Source organism: Armigeres subalbatus, chromosome 3 (assembly GCF_024139115.2).
Source record: "Armigeres subalbatus isolate Guangzhou_Male chromosome 3, GZ_Asu_2, whole genome shotgun sequence".
NCBI lineage: Eukaryota > Metazoa > Arthropoda > Insecta > Diptera > Culicidae > Armigeres > Armigeres subalbatus.
In genome coordinates this window covers 157,231,207-157,244,203 of record NC_085141.1, presented here as the reverse complement: position 1 = coordinate 157,244,203, position 12,997 = coordinate 157,231,207, and the positions used below count along the sequence as shown (strand labels likewise).

At 36.7% G+C, this 12,997-nt stretch overlaps 1 protein-coding gene across 2 annotated transcripts in view; it reads left to right on the top strand.

The window, feature by feature from the left end:
- Positions 1-11,929, top strand: part of LOC134219301 (prostaglandin E2 receptor EP4 subtype) — a 95,242-nt gene extending 83,313 nt beyond the window's left edge. The window contains exons 4-6 of one of the 2 annotated variants that reach the window (XM_062698022.1): positions 10,897-11,168; positions 11,245-11,408; positions 11,603-11,929. In XM_062698022.1, the coding sequence (XP_062554006.1) occupies positions 10,897-11,168; positions 11,245-11,408; positions 11,603-11,681 (515 nt within the window). In that variant the 3' untranslated portion in view covers positions 11,682-11,929. Of the gene's footprint in view, positions 1-10,896; positions 11,169-11,244 lie in introns of both variants that reach the window. The other variant, XM_062698021.1, reaches the window with a different exon arrangement.
- The last annotated feature ends 1,068 nt before the right edge of the window (positions 11,930-12,997 follow it).

Here is a 12,997-nt window from a genome sequence, read left to right as displayed (position 1 = left end):
GAACGGTATTATTAATCATTATTCAGAATTATTGAAACAATCGCCATCTCCAAAAAGAAAGAAGAATGTAAATTAGTGTTTATGTTATAAATATATTTGTTCGTAGTATTTTGTTCCTATTGTCAATAAATGTCCAATGAATTATTTACATAACAACATTGAAGAGTTCAATATGTTTAGTGCTAATGATTTATCTAGAAGCCTGCGCATATTGCAGTGGAATGTACGTGGAATAAATGATATGAATAAATTTGATAATATTCTTTTGTCCATTGATCATTTTGCAGTACCAGTTGACGTAATAGTCTTGGGAGAAATCTGGATTAAAACTGATAATACTTCGCTATACCATATCAATGGCTATAGCAGTATATTTTCAAGCAGAGACAGTTCATCCGGTGGTTTGGCTGTCTACATAAAAGACACACTCAAATTCAAATTAATTGAGAACGTATCTACTAGTGGGTTCCATCACATTTCATTTGAGTTGCTGTTAGATAATGGGTGTTTTGAAATTCATGGTGTCTACCGTCCGCCCTCATTTGATTTTAATTTGTTTAATGATTATGTTGAGCGTTGGTTGATCAATAGTAACAATAAGCGTCCTTGTTTAATATTTGGTGATGTTAATGTACCTGTAAACTTGTCCAATAATAATGTCGTGCTCAAGTACAAATACCTATTACAGTTCTACAACTTTGTATGTTCGAACACTTTCATCACAAGGCCCGCCAGCTCTAATATTTTGGATCATGTAGTTTGTAATATGGCTGATGCTTATCGTGTTTGTAACCATACTGTTTTCAATGACATTAGCGATCATTCGCTCATATTGTCTGAAATAAAACTACATTTTCGTACGGATCGTGTTGTGTTGTCTAAAAATATTGTTGACCACGAAAAATTACAGACGAATTTCAAACTCTTCGTTGACAATATTAATGTAGAAGGTGATGTTGATGCATGTCTACGCAGCATAATAACAAAATATAAAACTTTACTGAATGAGTGCACCCGTACTGTTTCAAAAACTGCCAATTTAAAGGGTACCCAATGTCCATGGATGAGTTTAGACGTTTGGGCGCTGATTAAACTGAAGAATAATTATTTGAAGAAGTGCCGTAGAAATCCTAATAATACAAATTATAGAGAGTTATTGTTACACGTATCCAGAAAGTTGGACTTAGCAAAAAAACAGGCTAAAAAAAGGTATTACGAGAATTTATTGAATAATACACCACATTCCAAATTATGGAAATCCATAAATTCCATCTTGGGTAAATCCAAAAATCAATGTAAACCTAGCTTCATTATTAATGGTGAAGATACTACAAACAGTAAACAGATTTGTGAGGCGTTCAATGAACACTTTTCAACTATTGGTTCAAAGCTGGCTGAGAGAATTCCTGCTACAACTGAAAATCCTTTACGTTACATTAATCCGATACCGTAATCGTTGTATATCTACCCAGCTTCAGTTAATGAAGTAATTTTAATAATAAATGAATTAAATATGAACAAAAGTGTTGGCCCAGATTGCGTTCCAACTAAAATAGTAAAAAATAATGTTCTTTCATTTTCAAGAATTCTCACCGACTGTTTCAACATAATCATCCAAACTGGATTATACCCTGATTGCCTAAAAACCGCAAAAGTAGTGCCTATATTTAAATCTGGAAATTCAAGTGAAATAGATAATTATCGGCCTATTTCAACCCTTCCAGTGTTCAGCAAAATTTTTGAAAAACTTTTAATTACCAGTCTTGTAACTTTCCTCGACCAACATAATGTATTGTATAACAAACAATATGGTTTTCGCAATGGATGCAGTACTACAGTAGCTATCACTGAGCTCGTCGACAATATATTAGAAGAAACTGATAACAAACGGTTGATTGGTGCCTTGTTTCTTGATTTGAAAAGGGCATTCGATACTTTAGACCACAATATTTGGCTGAGAAAACTAGAAATGTATGGAGTTAGAGGAATAGCCAATGAAATATTATGCAGTTACCTAAGCAATAGGATGCAATTTGTGTCATTCGATGGTGCAACAAGTTCTCTCAGAGAAATCTGCACAGGAGTTCCCCAAGGTAGAAACATTGGACCGCTACTCTTTCTGATCTACATAAACAATATTTGTAGAATAAATTTAAAAGGCACTCCAAGATTATTTGCTGACGATACTGCACTATTCTATGCGAATGTTAACTCAGAGCTCATTGTTCGAAATATAAATGAGGACTTGCAGTTACTTAAAGCGTATTTTTCATGCAATTTACTTCCGTTAAATTGGAATAAAACCAAATATATGTTCTTTCGATCTCTCGAAAAGCTAGCGAATGATTAGAAATGATACTATTGAAGGTGTAGAAGTTTTTAAGTATTTGGTCGTTTACCTTGACTGCACGTTATCATGGGATAATCATATCAAGAAAGTATCTGATAAAATTTCTAGTATGTGTGGTATTTTGAAGCGATTTAGCAGTTTCCTTCCACGTAAAGCTTTACTATTGTTTTATTTCGCTCATATCCATTCACATTTAAGTTATTTAATAATTGCATGGGGCAGAGCATGTAAATCTAATGATATGGAAATGCTAATATCATCTTCCAAACTTGGACGTACATGATCATGATAGCATTAGAGGCGAAAGTATAGAATTGATAGTTCCGTTAGGATACGGCAGGCATGAAGAATGTTTTTATAGAAGTCGATTTGAAAGCGAGCGGAGGGCAATATTTGTGATGGCACATATCGCACGACCTTCCTTCTGCCAAGCTCCCGTATGAAGGGGGAGGGAAGAATATCAGTGTGGAAGCTGATATATCTCCACTGGCAAAAGGAAGGTGGTTTGACTTGCTCATATGCCATCGCGTGCGGAAGGATTTGCTATCGACGAGTACTGTCTCCAAATTTCTAATTTCTATCATTGTAAATCGTTTAACTTCACGTAGAAGTAACACACACGAAATCATTAATTTAGTGTACTACCCTTGGTGGGGGCATCCATCAATCCAGCTGTTATTGGTCGACGGTACAGCAGCAGTGCCTTTCTCTGCTTTGTTCTCTCCGAGGCAGCCAAGTTGGTTGCGACGAGACGGACGCAATGAGAAAACAGAACTGTGCAATAAAAATCCTATTCGACTAAATGCTGATGTCATATTAGAAATTTGGAGACAGTACTCGTCGATAGCAAATCCTTCCGCACGCGATGGCATATGAGTAAGTCAAACCACCTTCCTTTTGCCAGTGGAGATATATCAGCTTCCACACTGATATTCTTCCTCCCCTTCATACGGGAGCTTGGCAGAAGGAAGGTCGTGCGATATGTGCCATCACAAATATTGCCCTCCGCTCGCTTTCAAATCGACTTCTATAAAAAACATTCTTCATGCCTGCCGTATCCTAACGGAACTATCAATTCTATACTTTCGCCTCTAATGCTATCATGATCATGTACGTCCAAGTTTGGAAGATGATATTAGCATTTCCATATCATTGTAAATCGTTTAACTTCACGTAGAAGTAACACACACGAAATCATTAATTTAATGTAAATCTAAGTTGAAGAATCGTTCACTAAAAGTAATTTATAATTTACCATACTTGTTTTCAACTGTTCGTTTATATACAGAGTTTCCACATAATGTGTTACCAATATTAGGGTTGTGTGAACTGCAAACCTTGCACATGGTTCACAATACCTTACATAATCCTACTGCACTACATAATATCATTCTTAGTACAGCACCTAGATCTTATATAGACAGGCTTTTCATCTCACACAACCTCGTGCGTATTCTAATTTTGGGCAAAAACGTTTTTCCTTTATCGGATCTGCCAGATTTAATATTCTCCCTAGAAATCTTCAGCAAGTAACAAACTGTTCTTCTTTCAAAACTAAAGTAAAATCTTATTTAAAACACCAAATTTCAAATTTATTAATCTAATCTTCAGCATGCTTTTTTGTCTTCTTTTAGTAAACCGTCATCAAACAATTAGATATTTTTGTTCCTAATTCAAATTTTATTTTATAGTCATATTTATTAATTATCAATAGTAGTAAAAAAATGCTTCTTTAAAAGGATATTCGATCCACTAGAAGCATTTCTAAGATAATTTTTCTTGTTCGTATTTCTCCTTATTTGTTGTTTATTTACTTATTTATTCTCAGCCACGTAGTAGTTTGTTAAGTATCCTCTTTATTTTTTCATGTGTTGCCAGTGGCTGAGAATTGAGTGTCCATTACCAGGGGGCTCAATTCGAGCTCTTTGGTGTGGGGGAGAGCGGAGGGTCACTCAAAAAAAAGAAAACAAAAATAAACGAAATGAATGTTTAGTTTCTTAGACATAGTTGAGAACCCCCTGATTGATTCACATACCGGTGTTAGTGCCTTTCTCGCACCAAAATGGCTAGAAAATATGAGTGAGTGTTTTTTAGCGTGTTTTGCGCCTTAGAATTAGTATTTTGGCTATAACTTCTTGTAGAGATTGTATGATGTAGAACAAAAATGTATGCAGCTCATTTTGGGAGTTGGTCTGAATAGGTTTGAATGACTATGGAATTGAGTATTCGTACTTGAGCGTGTATGCAAAGAGTGAGTACGAATCAAGTCAGTTTTGAAACGGTTGCGTTGACAGACGGACGTGAGATCACGACAATGTCGCGGACGGTAGTCGGACTATTCGTTCCCATTTCTAGCTGAAAGGTTTTGCTCGGCCTGTGTTTCCTGTCGTATTGTCGGGGTCAGTTTTTGTTTTGTTTCGGTTTGAGCACAGGTGTGCGCGTTTTATTTTAACCTCAGTTATTATTAAAAAAAAAGAAAAAAAAATGTTTGCATGTGCATGACGGCTCGGACTAGGGTTGACTCGTGTCGCCGTGTTTCAAGTTGTATGGTGGAAGTGTCGCGGGTTCAAAAATAATACGCAAGGATAAGTGATTGTATGTGATGTTTCTTATTTGTTGGATGTTGCTAGATGGGAGTTCCAAGCAAATTTGGATGTTTCTTCGAAACTGCTAGATATATTTATAATGAGGTGTATAGAGTTATTTTTGATTTGGAATGAAAACTATAATTAGATGGATAAAGCACATAAGAATTATGTTGATGGTAAGTTGGTTTTGCGTTGCAATTGTTATACAACAAATGCGCAAATTAAAAAAAAAGTAGAATTAAAAGGAAAAACACACAAAATTATGAACATTGTTATAAATTACTTGCATTGTACATATTATGCTGATTCTGACAACATAGTATTGCGTTTGAAATATGTGAGTTATTTAAAATGAAAGCTGATTTTGTACGATTCAGAAAATCGAAAGACCATTGATATTAAAAAAAACTAACTTTATTGGTAACGGACCTAGTTGGGTCAAGAAAATCCAACTCTGGAGTGGGTTGGTCGGTGGCTGGATATGCCATCGGACCTAGTTGGGTCAAGAAAATCCAACTCTGGAGTGGGTTGGTCGGTGGCTGGATATGCCATCGGACCTAGTTGGGTCAAGAAAATCCAACTCTGGAGTGGGTTGGTCGATGGCTGGATATGCCATCGGACCTAGTTGGGTCAAGAAAATCCAACTCTGGAGTGGGTTGGTCGGTGGCTGGATATGCCATCGGACCTAGTTGGGTCAAAAAAAATCCAACTCTGGAGTGGGTTGGTCGATGGCTGGATATGCCATCGGACCTAGTTGGGTCAAGAAAATCCAACTCTGGAGTGGGTTGGTCGGTGGCTGGATATGCCATCGGACCTAGTTGGGTCAAGAAAATCCAACTCTGGAGTGGGTTGGTCGGTGGCTGGATATGCCATCGGACCTAGTTGGGTCAAAAAAAATCCAACTCTGGAGCGGGTTGGTCGGTGGCTGGATATGCCATCGGACCTAGTTGGATCAAGAAAATCCAACTCTGGAGTGGGTTGGTCGGTGGCTGGATATGCCATCGGACCTAGTTGGGTCAAGAAAATCCAACTCTGGAGTGGGTTGGTCGGTGGCTGGATATGCCATCGGACCTAGTTGGGTCAAGAAAATCCAACTCTGGAGTGGGTTGGTCGGTGGCTGGATATGCCATCGGACCTAGTTAGGTTAAAAAAATCCAACTCTGGAGTGGGTTGGTCGATGGCTGGATATGCCATCGTACCAAGTTGGGTCAAGAAAATCAAGTGTTGGAGTTGGAACAGAGTCAGTTTTGAATACATGATTTGAAGCATTATGCCTTGAAAACTCAAGTCAAAAAGGCAACTATGGAGTGTAAGCTATCGAGAGTTTAAATGTGTAAATATAAATGTAAGAATTTTTTTTCTTCTATATTTTGTGATGTTGATGCTGAAAGGATGTTTTGAGCCTGGAACACTCAACCCAAGAAGGCATAACCAAAATCGGCAACTGTTAGTCATCAAGAGTCAAAATTTGTAAATATGTTAGAAAAAGTTTAATATTTTCTGATTTTGATGCTGAAAGGATGTTTTGAGCCTGGAACACTCAACCCAAGAAGGCATAACCAAAATCGGCAACTATAAGTTAACAAGAGACAGAATGTATAAATATGTTAGAAAAAGTTTAATGTTTTCTGATTTTGATGCTGAAAGGATGTTTTGAGCCTGGAACACTCAACCCAAGAAGGCATAACCAAAATCGGCAACTGTTAGTCATCAAGAGTCAAAATTTGTAAATATGTTAGAAAAAGTTTAATATTTTCTGATTTTGATGCTGAAAGGATGTTTTGAGCCTGGAACCCTCAACCCAAGAAGGCATAACCAAAATCGGCAACTGTTAGTCATCAAGAGTCAAAATTTGTAAATATGTTATTGCCGATTTCACCAATTTGAAGAGTTATGTGTAGATTGTGATTTGCCCGCTTCTTTTTCTCACACTCACTCTCATTTCGGGTTGATCGATTTTTGTTACTGAAATTTACCCAATTATAACCCATTACTCGTTAGTCACATGTAAGCGTGTACACTAAATCGAATCCCGCCATGATTTGACGTCTATTTGTTTTCGGATTGAGCACTTACACACAAATATTATACACGGAAAATCAAACTTTTTTGAGTGTATTGAGTGTGAGAAAAAGATGACTGTGAGAAAAAAAATCTCGCAAAACTCTTATAAAGTGCAAAAAGCGCAATAGAAAAAGTTAAATGTTTTCTGATTTTGATGCTGAAAGGATGTTTTGAGCCTGGAACACTCAACCCAAGAAGGCATAACCAAAATCGGCAACTGTTAGTCATCAAGAGTCAGAATGTGTAAATATGTTAGAAAAAGTTTAATATTTTCTGATTTTGATTCTGAAAGGATGTTTTGAGCCTGGAACACTCAACCCAAGAAGGCATAATCAAAATCGGCAACTGTTAGTCATCAAGAGTCAAAATTTATAAATATGTTAGAAAAAGTTTAATGTTTTCTGATTTTGATGCTGCAAGGATATTCTGATCCTGGAAAACTAAACCCTAGAAGGCATAACCAAAATCGGCAACTGTTAGTCATCAAGAGTCAAAATTTGTAAATATGTTAGAAAAAGTTTAATATTTTCTGATTTTGATGCTGAAAGGATGTTTTGAGCCTGGAACACTCAACCCAAGAAGGCATAACCAAAATCGGCAACTATAAGTTAACAAGAGACAGAATGTATAAATATGTTAGAAAAAGTTTAATGTTTTCTGATTTTGATGCTGAAAGGATGTTTTGAGCCTGGAACACTCAACCCAAGAAGGCATAACCAAAATCGGCAACTGTTAGTCATCAAGAGTCAAAATTTGTAAATATGTTAGAAAAAGTTTAATATTTTCTGATTTTGATGCTGAAAGGATGTTTTGAGCCTGGAACCCTCAACCCAAGAAGGCATAACCAAAATCGGCAACTGTTAGTCATCAAGAGTCAAAATTTGTAAATATGTTAGAAAAGATTTAATGTTTTCTGATTTTGATGCTGAAAGGATGTTTTGAGCCTGGAACACTCAACCCAAGAAGGCATAACCAAAATCGGCAACTGTTAGTCATCAAGAGTCAGAATGTGTAAATATGTTAGAAAAAGTTTAATATTTTCTGATTTTGATGCTGAAAGGATGTTTTGAGCCTGGAACACTCAACCCAAGAAGGCATAATCAAAATCGGCAACTGTTAGTCATCAAGAGTCAAAATTTGTAAATATGTTAGAAAAAGTTTAATGTTTTCTGATTTTGATGCTGAAAGGATTTTTTGAGCCTGGAACACTCAACCCAAGAAGGCATAACCAAAATCGGCAACTGTTAGTCATCAAGAGTCAAAATTTGTAAATATGTTAGAAAAAGTTTAATATTTTCTGATTTTGATGCTGAAAGGATGTTTTGAGCCTGGAACCCTCAACCCAAGAAGGCATAACCAAAATCGGCAACTGTTAGTCATCAAGAGTCAAAATTTGTAAATATGTTAGAAAAAGTTTAATATTTTCTGATTTTGATGCTGAAAGGATGTTTTGAGCCTGGAACACTCAACCCAAGAAGGCATAACCAAAATCGGCAACTGTTAGTCATCAAGAGTCAAAATTTGTAAATATGTTAGAAAAAGTTAAATGTTTTCTGATTTTGATGCTGAAAGGATGTTTTGAGCCTGGAACACTCAACCCAAGAAGGCATAACCAAAATCGGCAACTGTTAGTCATCAAGAGTCAGAATGTGTAAATATGTTAGAAAAAGTTTAATATTTTCTGATTTTGATGCTGAAAGGATGTTTTGAGCCTGGAACCCTCAACCCAAGAAGGCATAACCAAAATCGGCAACTGTTAGTCATCAAGAGTCAAAATTTGTAAATATGTTAGAAAAAGTTAAATGTTTTCTGATTTTGATGCTGAAAGGATGTTTTGAGCCTGGAACACTCAACCCAAGAAGGCATAACCAAAATCGGCAACTGTTAGTCATCAAGAGTCAGAATGTGTAAATATGTTAGAAAAAGTTTAATATTTTCTGATTTTGATGCTGAAAGGATGTTTTGAGCCTGGAACACTCAACCCAAGAAGGCATAACCAAAATCGGCAACTGTTAGTCATCAAGAGTCAGAATGTGTAAATATGTTAGAAAAAGTTTAATATTTTCTGATTTTGATGCTGAAAGGATGTTTTGAGCCTGGAACACTCAACCCAAGAAGGCATAACCAAAATCGGCAACTGTTAGTCATCAAGAGTCAAAATTTGTAAATATGTTAGAAAAAGTTTAATATTTTCTGATTTTGATGCTGAAAGGATGTTTTGAGCCTGGAACACTCAACCCAAGAAGGCATAACCAAAATCGGCAACTGTTAGTCATCAAGAGTCAAAATTTGTAAATATGTTAGAAAAAGTTTAATATTTTCTGATTTTGATGCTGAAAGGATGTTTTGAGCCTGGAACACTCAACCCAAGAAGGCATAACCAAAATCGGCAACTGTTAGTCATCAAGAGTCAAAATTTGTAAATATGTTAGAAAAAGTTTAATATTTTCTGATTTTGATGCTGAAAGGATGTTTTGAGCCTGGAACACTCAACCCAAGAAGGCATAATCAAAATCGGCAACTGTTAGTCATCAAGAGTCAAAATTTGTAAATATGTTAGAAAAAGTTTAATGTTTTCTGATTTTGATGCTGAAAGGATGTTTTGAGCCTGGAACACTCAACCCAAGAAGGCATAACCAAAATCGGCAACTGTTAGTCATCAAGAGTCAGAATGTGTAAATATGTTAGAAAAAGTTTAATATTTTCTGATTTTGATGCTGAAAGGATGTTTTGAGCCTGGAACACTCAACCCAAGAAGGCATAACCAAAATCGGCAACTGTTAGTCATCAAGAGTCAAAATTTGTAAATATGTTAGAAAAAGTTTAATGTTTTCTGATTTTGATGCTGAAAGGATGTTTTGAGCCTGGAACACTCAACCCAAGAAGGCATAACCAAAATCGGCAACTGCTAGTCGTCAAGAGTCAGAATGTGTAAATATGTTAGAAAAAGTTTAATATTTTCTGATTTTGATGCTGAAAGGATGTTTTGAGCCTGGAACACTCAACCCAAGAAGGCATAACCAAAATCGGCAACTGTTAGTCATCAAGAGTCAGAATGTGTAAATATGTTAGAAAAAGTTTAATATTTTCTGATTTTGATGCTGAAAGGATGTTTGAGCCTGGAACACTCAACCCAAGAAGGCATAACCAAAATCGGCAACTGTTAGTCATCAAGAGTCAAAATTTGTAAATATGTTAGAAAAAGTTTAATATTTTCGGATTTTGATGCTGAAAGGATGTTTTGAGCCAAGAAGGATTAACAAAAATCGGCAACTGTTAGTTATTGATAGTCGGAGTGTTTAAATATGGGTGTGTAAGAAAAAGTTCTATATTTTATGGTTTTGATGGAATGATGTTTTGAACCTGGTAAACCCATCTCAAAAAGTATGTAGCACGTCCTTAAGATTGAGGAAATTGACAAGAGTAGAGGAGAAGGTGAATGTAGAGATTGTATGATGTAGAACAAAAATGTATGCAGCTCATTTTGGGAGTTGGTCTGAATAGGTTTGAATGACTATGGAATTGAGTATTCGTACTTGAGCGTGTATGCAAAGAGTGAGTACGAATCAAGTCAGTTTTGAAACGGTTGCGTTGACAGACGGACGTGAGATCACGACACTTCTGATCCCATAGCCAAATTATGGCCAATGTTAAATAGCAAACGATGGAACAGGATTCCCCGTTGAATGGTTGTTGTGAGTAATTCGGCCAATGCTAAGTTCCAAAAAGTGTGTCTACAAAATGCTGTACACCTACACACATACACACACATACATACATACATACAATATAACAGACATCAATTTAGTTCGTCGAGCTGAGTTTCCTCACAACACAAGCCATAAATTAAAAAAAAACGTATTTACGTTCTTACAATTCATTTACCATTTTTAGGAATAATCCTGTGCACTGGAATCGTAATATGCAATCTGAGCGTCCGTAAGGTGCTGTATCAGTCTCACCACAAGATGCGTCGACAATTTCGCTCAATCCAACCGATGCCGATGGTAGAACGACCAACTCTACGCAACTCGCAGAAATCGGCCAGCTTTACCGATTCGTCCATCTTCCGGATGGTTGGCGAACCAACGACGGAGGAAATACGCTTTGCCAAACTGATGACATTCCTCAGCATCAGTTTCCTCGCCTGTTGGCTTCCACAGATGGTCAGTATCACCTTATTGGCGGCTATAGCAACTTAATACATAGCTATTGTCACTCGTTTTTATTTACTTCTTTCAGGTTTCGATCCTTTTGGCTCAGTTGTTGAAACCTGAAGTGAAAGCACGATTCACTTGGTTCTTCGCCCTATCCGACATACTAATTCTGCTGCACTTCATGCTCGATCCCTACATCTACGTGCTGCTGAGGCAAAGTGGCCGCAGCGATTTGCGAACCATGATCCGGTACGTGTTCAGCCGGAGTCAGTTCAACATCATGGACACGGCCATGACGCCCATTCAGAAAATTCAGACCAACTCGTCGCCTCTGCCCTAAACCAAACCGAAAACCAAACTAACGAACCCAAGAATGACTTCTCACACCACCTCCAACCAAACCCAAGTACGCTTGTTTTATACCCTTGTCTCCCTTATCCTAGGTTGGCGTGGCCAGCGCGTAAAGCTCCCGCGAGGGACAAAGGACGAGATACGGTTACAACGACGGATACGAGTGACTGAGAAAGGGGGTCTCGACGGAAATGTGATGTTGTGTTGTAGCTTAGAAAAAGCATATCTCCATACCAGAATACACTCAAGCACACACAAAGTTACTCAGGAATTATAACGGGATGTTCCTGGAGGCGGATTGCAAATTTATCATTTGGTCAAAGTTCAAATTAAAAGTACGTAACAAACCAAGTTTGGATGTGATCGAATGTTGTAGAACAACATACATTATGTTACCATATTAAGAGAAATATATTATATATCCATTGGATATAATTTGAAAAAAAAGGGAGTGTTGTTAGTTCTGAGAAAGTCCATTCCGTTCCAGAAGAATTATTTGGTTATTGTCACTTGATCCAAGAGAAAAATTTCGTTTTGTAGAGTACACTGTATCAATTTTAATGCTGTTTATTTTTGGACTTTTGATATTGGATATAATCCACCATTGAGTTAACCGAAAAGATCCACATAAAATAGAAGAAAATTAAAGTGGTATTTAACAAGTTGTGGAAATTGAGCTGGGCTGAGGAAATGATGAAATGGAAATGCCTCGATTGTTGTCCATATGCCATGCGATGAATCCAGCTAATTTAACGGTAGATGAACTGGAACACGAACTGAAGATCCGCGGTTTGATGCCAATAGAATCTGAGAGTTTATCTAATAGCCTGGAAATTGGCATCAAGTTAGGGAGTGAGTGCTAGTTATTGACCCCTTCAATCGCTTCGCTAGAGTCAGACTCATGATATATTGCCATTCTGTAGCACCAGATGACAAGTAACAGTTATCAGCAATGCGTTTCATATATAAAATATGCTAAAACATTCATTTTCACTACTAAAATACGTATTTTAAAATAATGTTCAGGGGGTCCATTATACGCACGGGGTCCATTACTAGCACTCACTCCCTACTCTTTATCATGATATCAATTATCATAAATGGCGTAGGTAATCTGAATAGGCGTAAAAGAAGAGAAAGGAAAACTGGATGTAGAATGGTCATTCGTAAGCGAATCGGTTATCAAGAGCTTGAAGTATGTGACGATAAGATGAATAACATAAAGAAGCATTTTTTACTAATTTTATTTGCTAATTATCTAATACATGCATTCATCTCTTAGACTAGGTGTTCCGTGTTTTCTTAACACTATCATCCTTATTTGCTATGTTATATTTTTAGTTATTATTAAAACGTTTCATTGCCTCTGGCAGTTAGGATTTTTCCTCTGGTTGATTTGAACCATGTAGGAATTACAATGTTTTCAACTTAAACTAAACCTAACTTTATTTATACTAAGAATTTTGAGCTAATCGTTGCAATAGAAG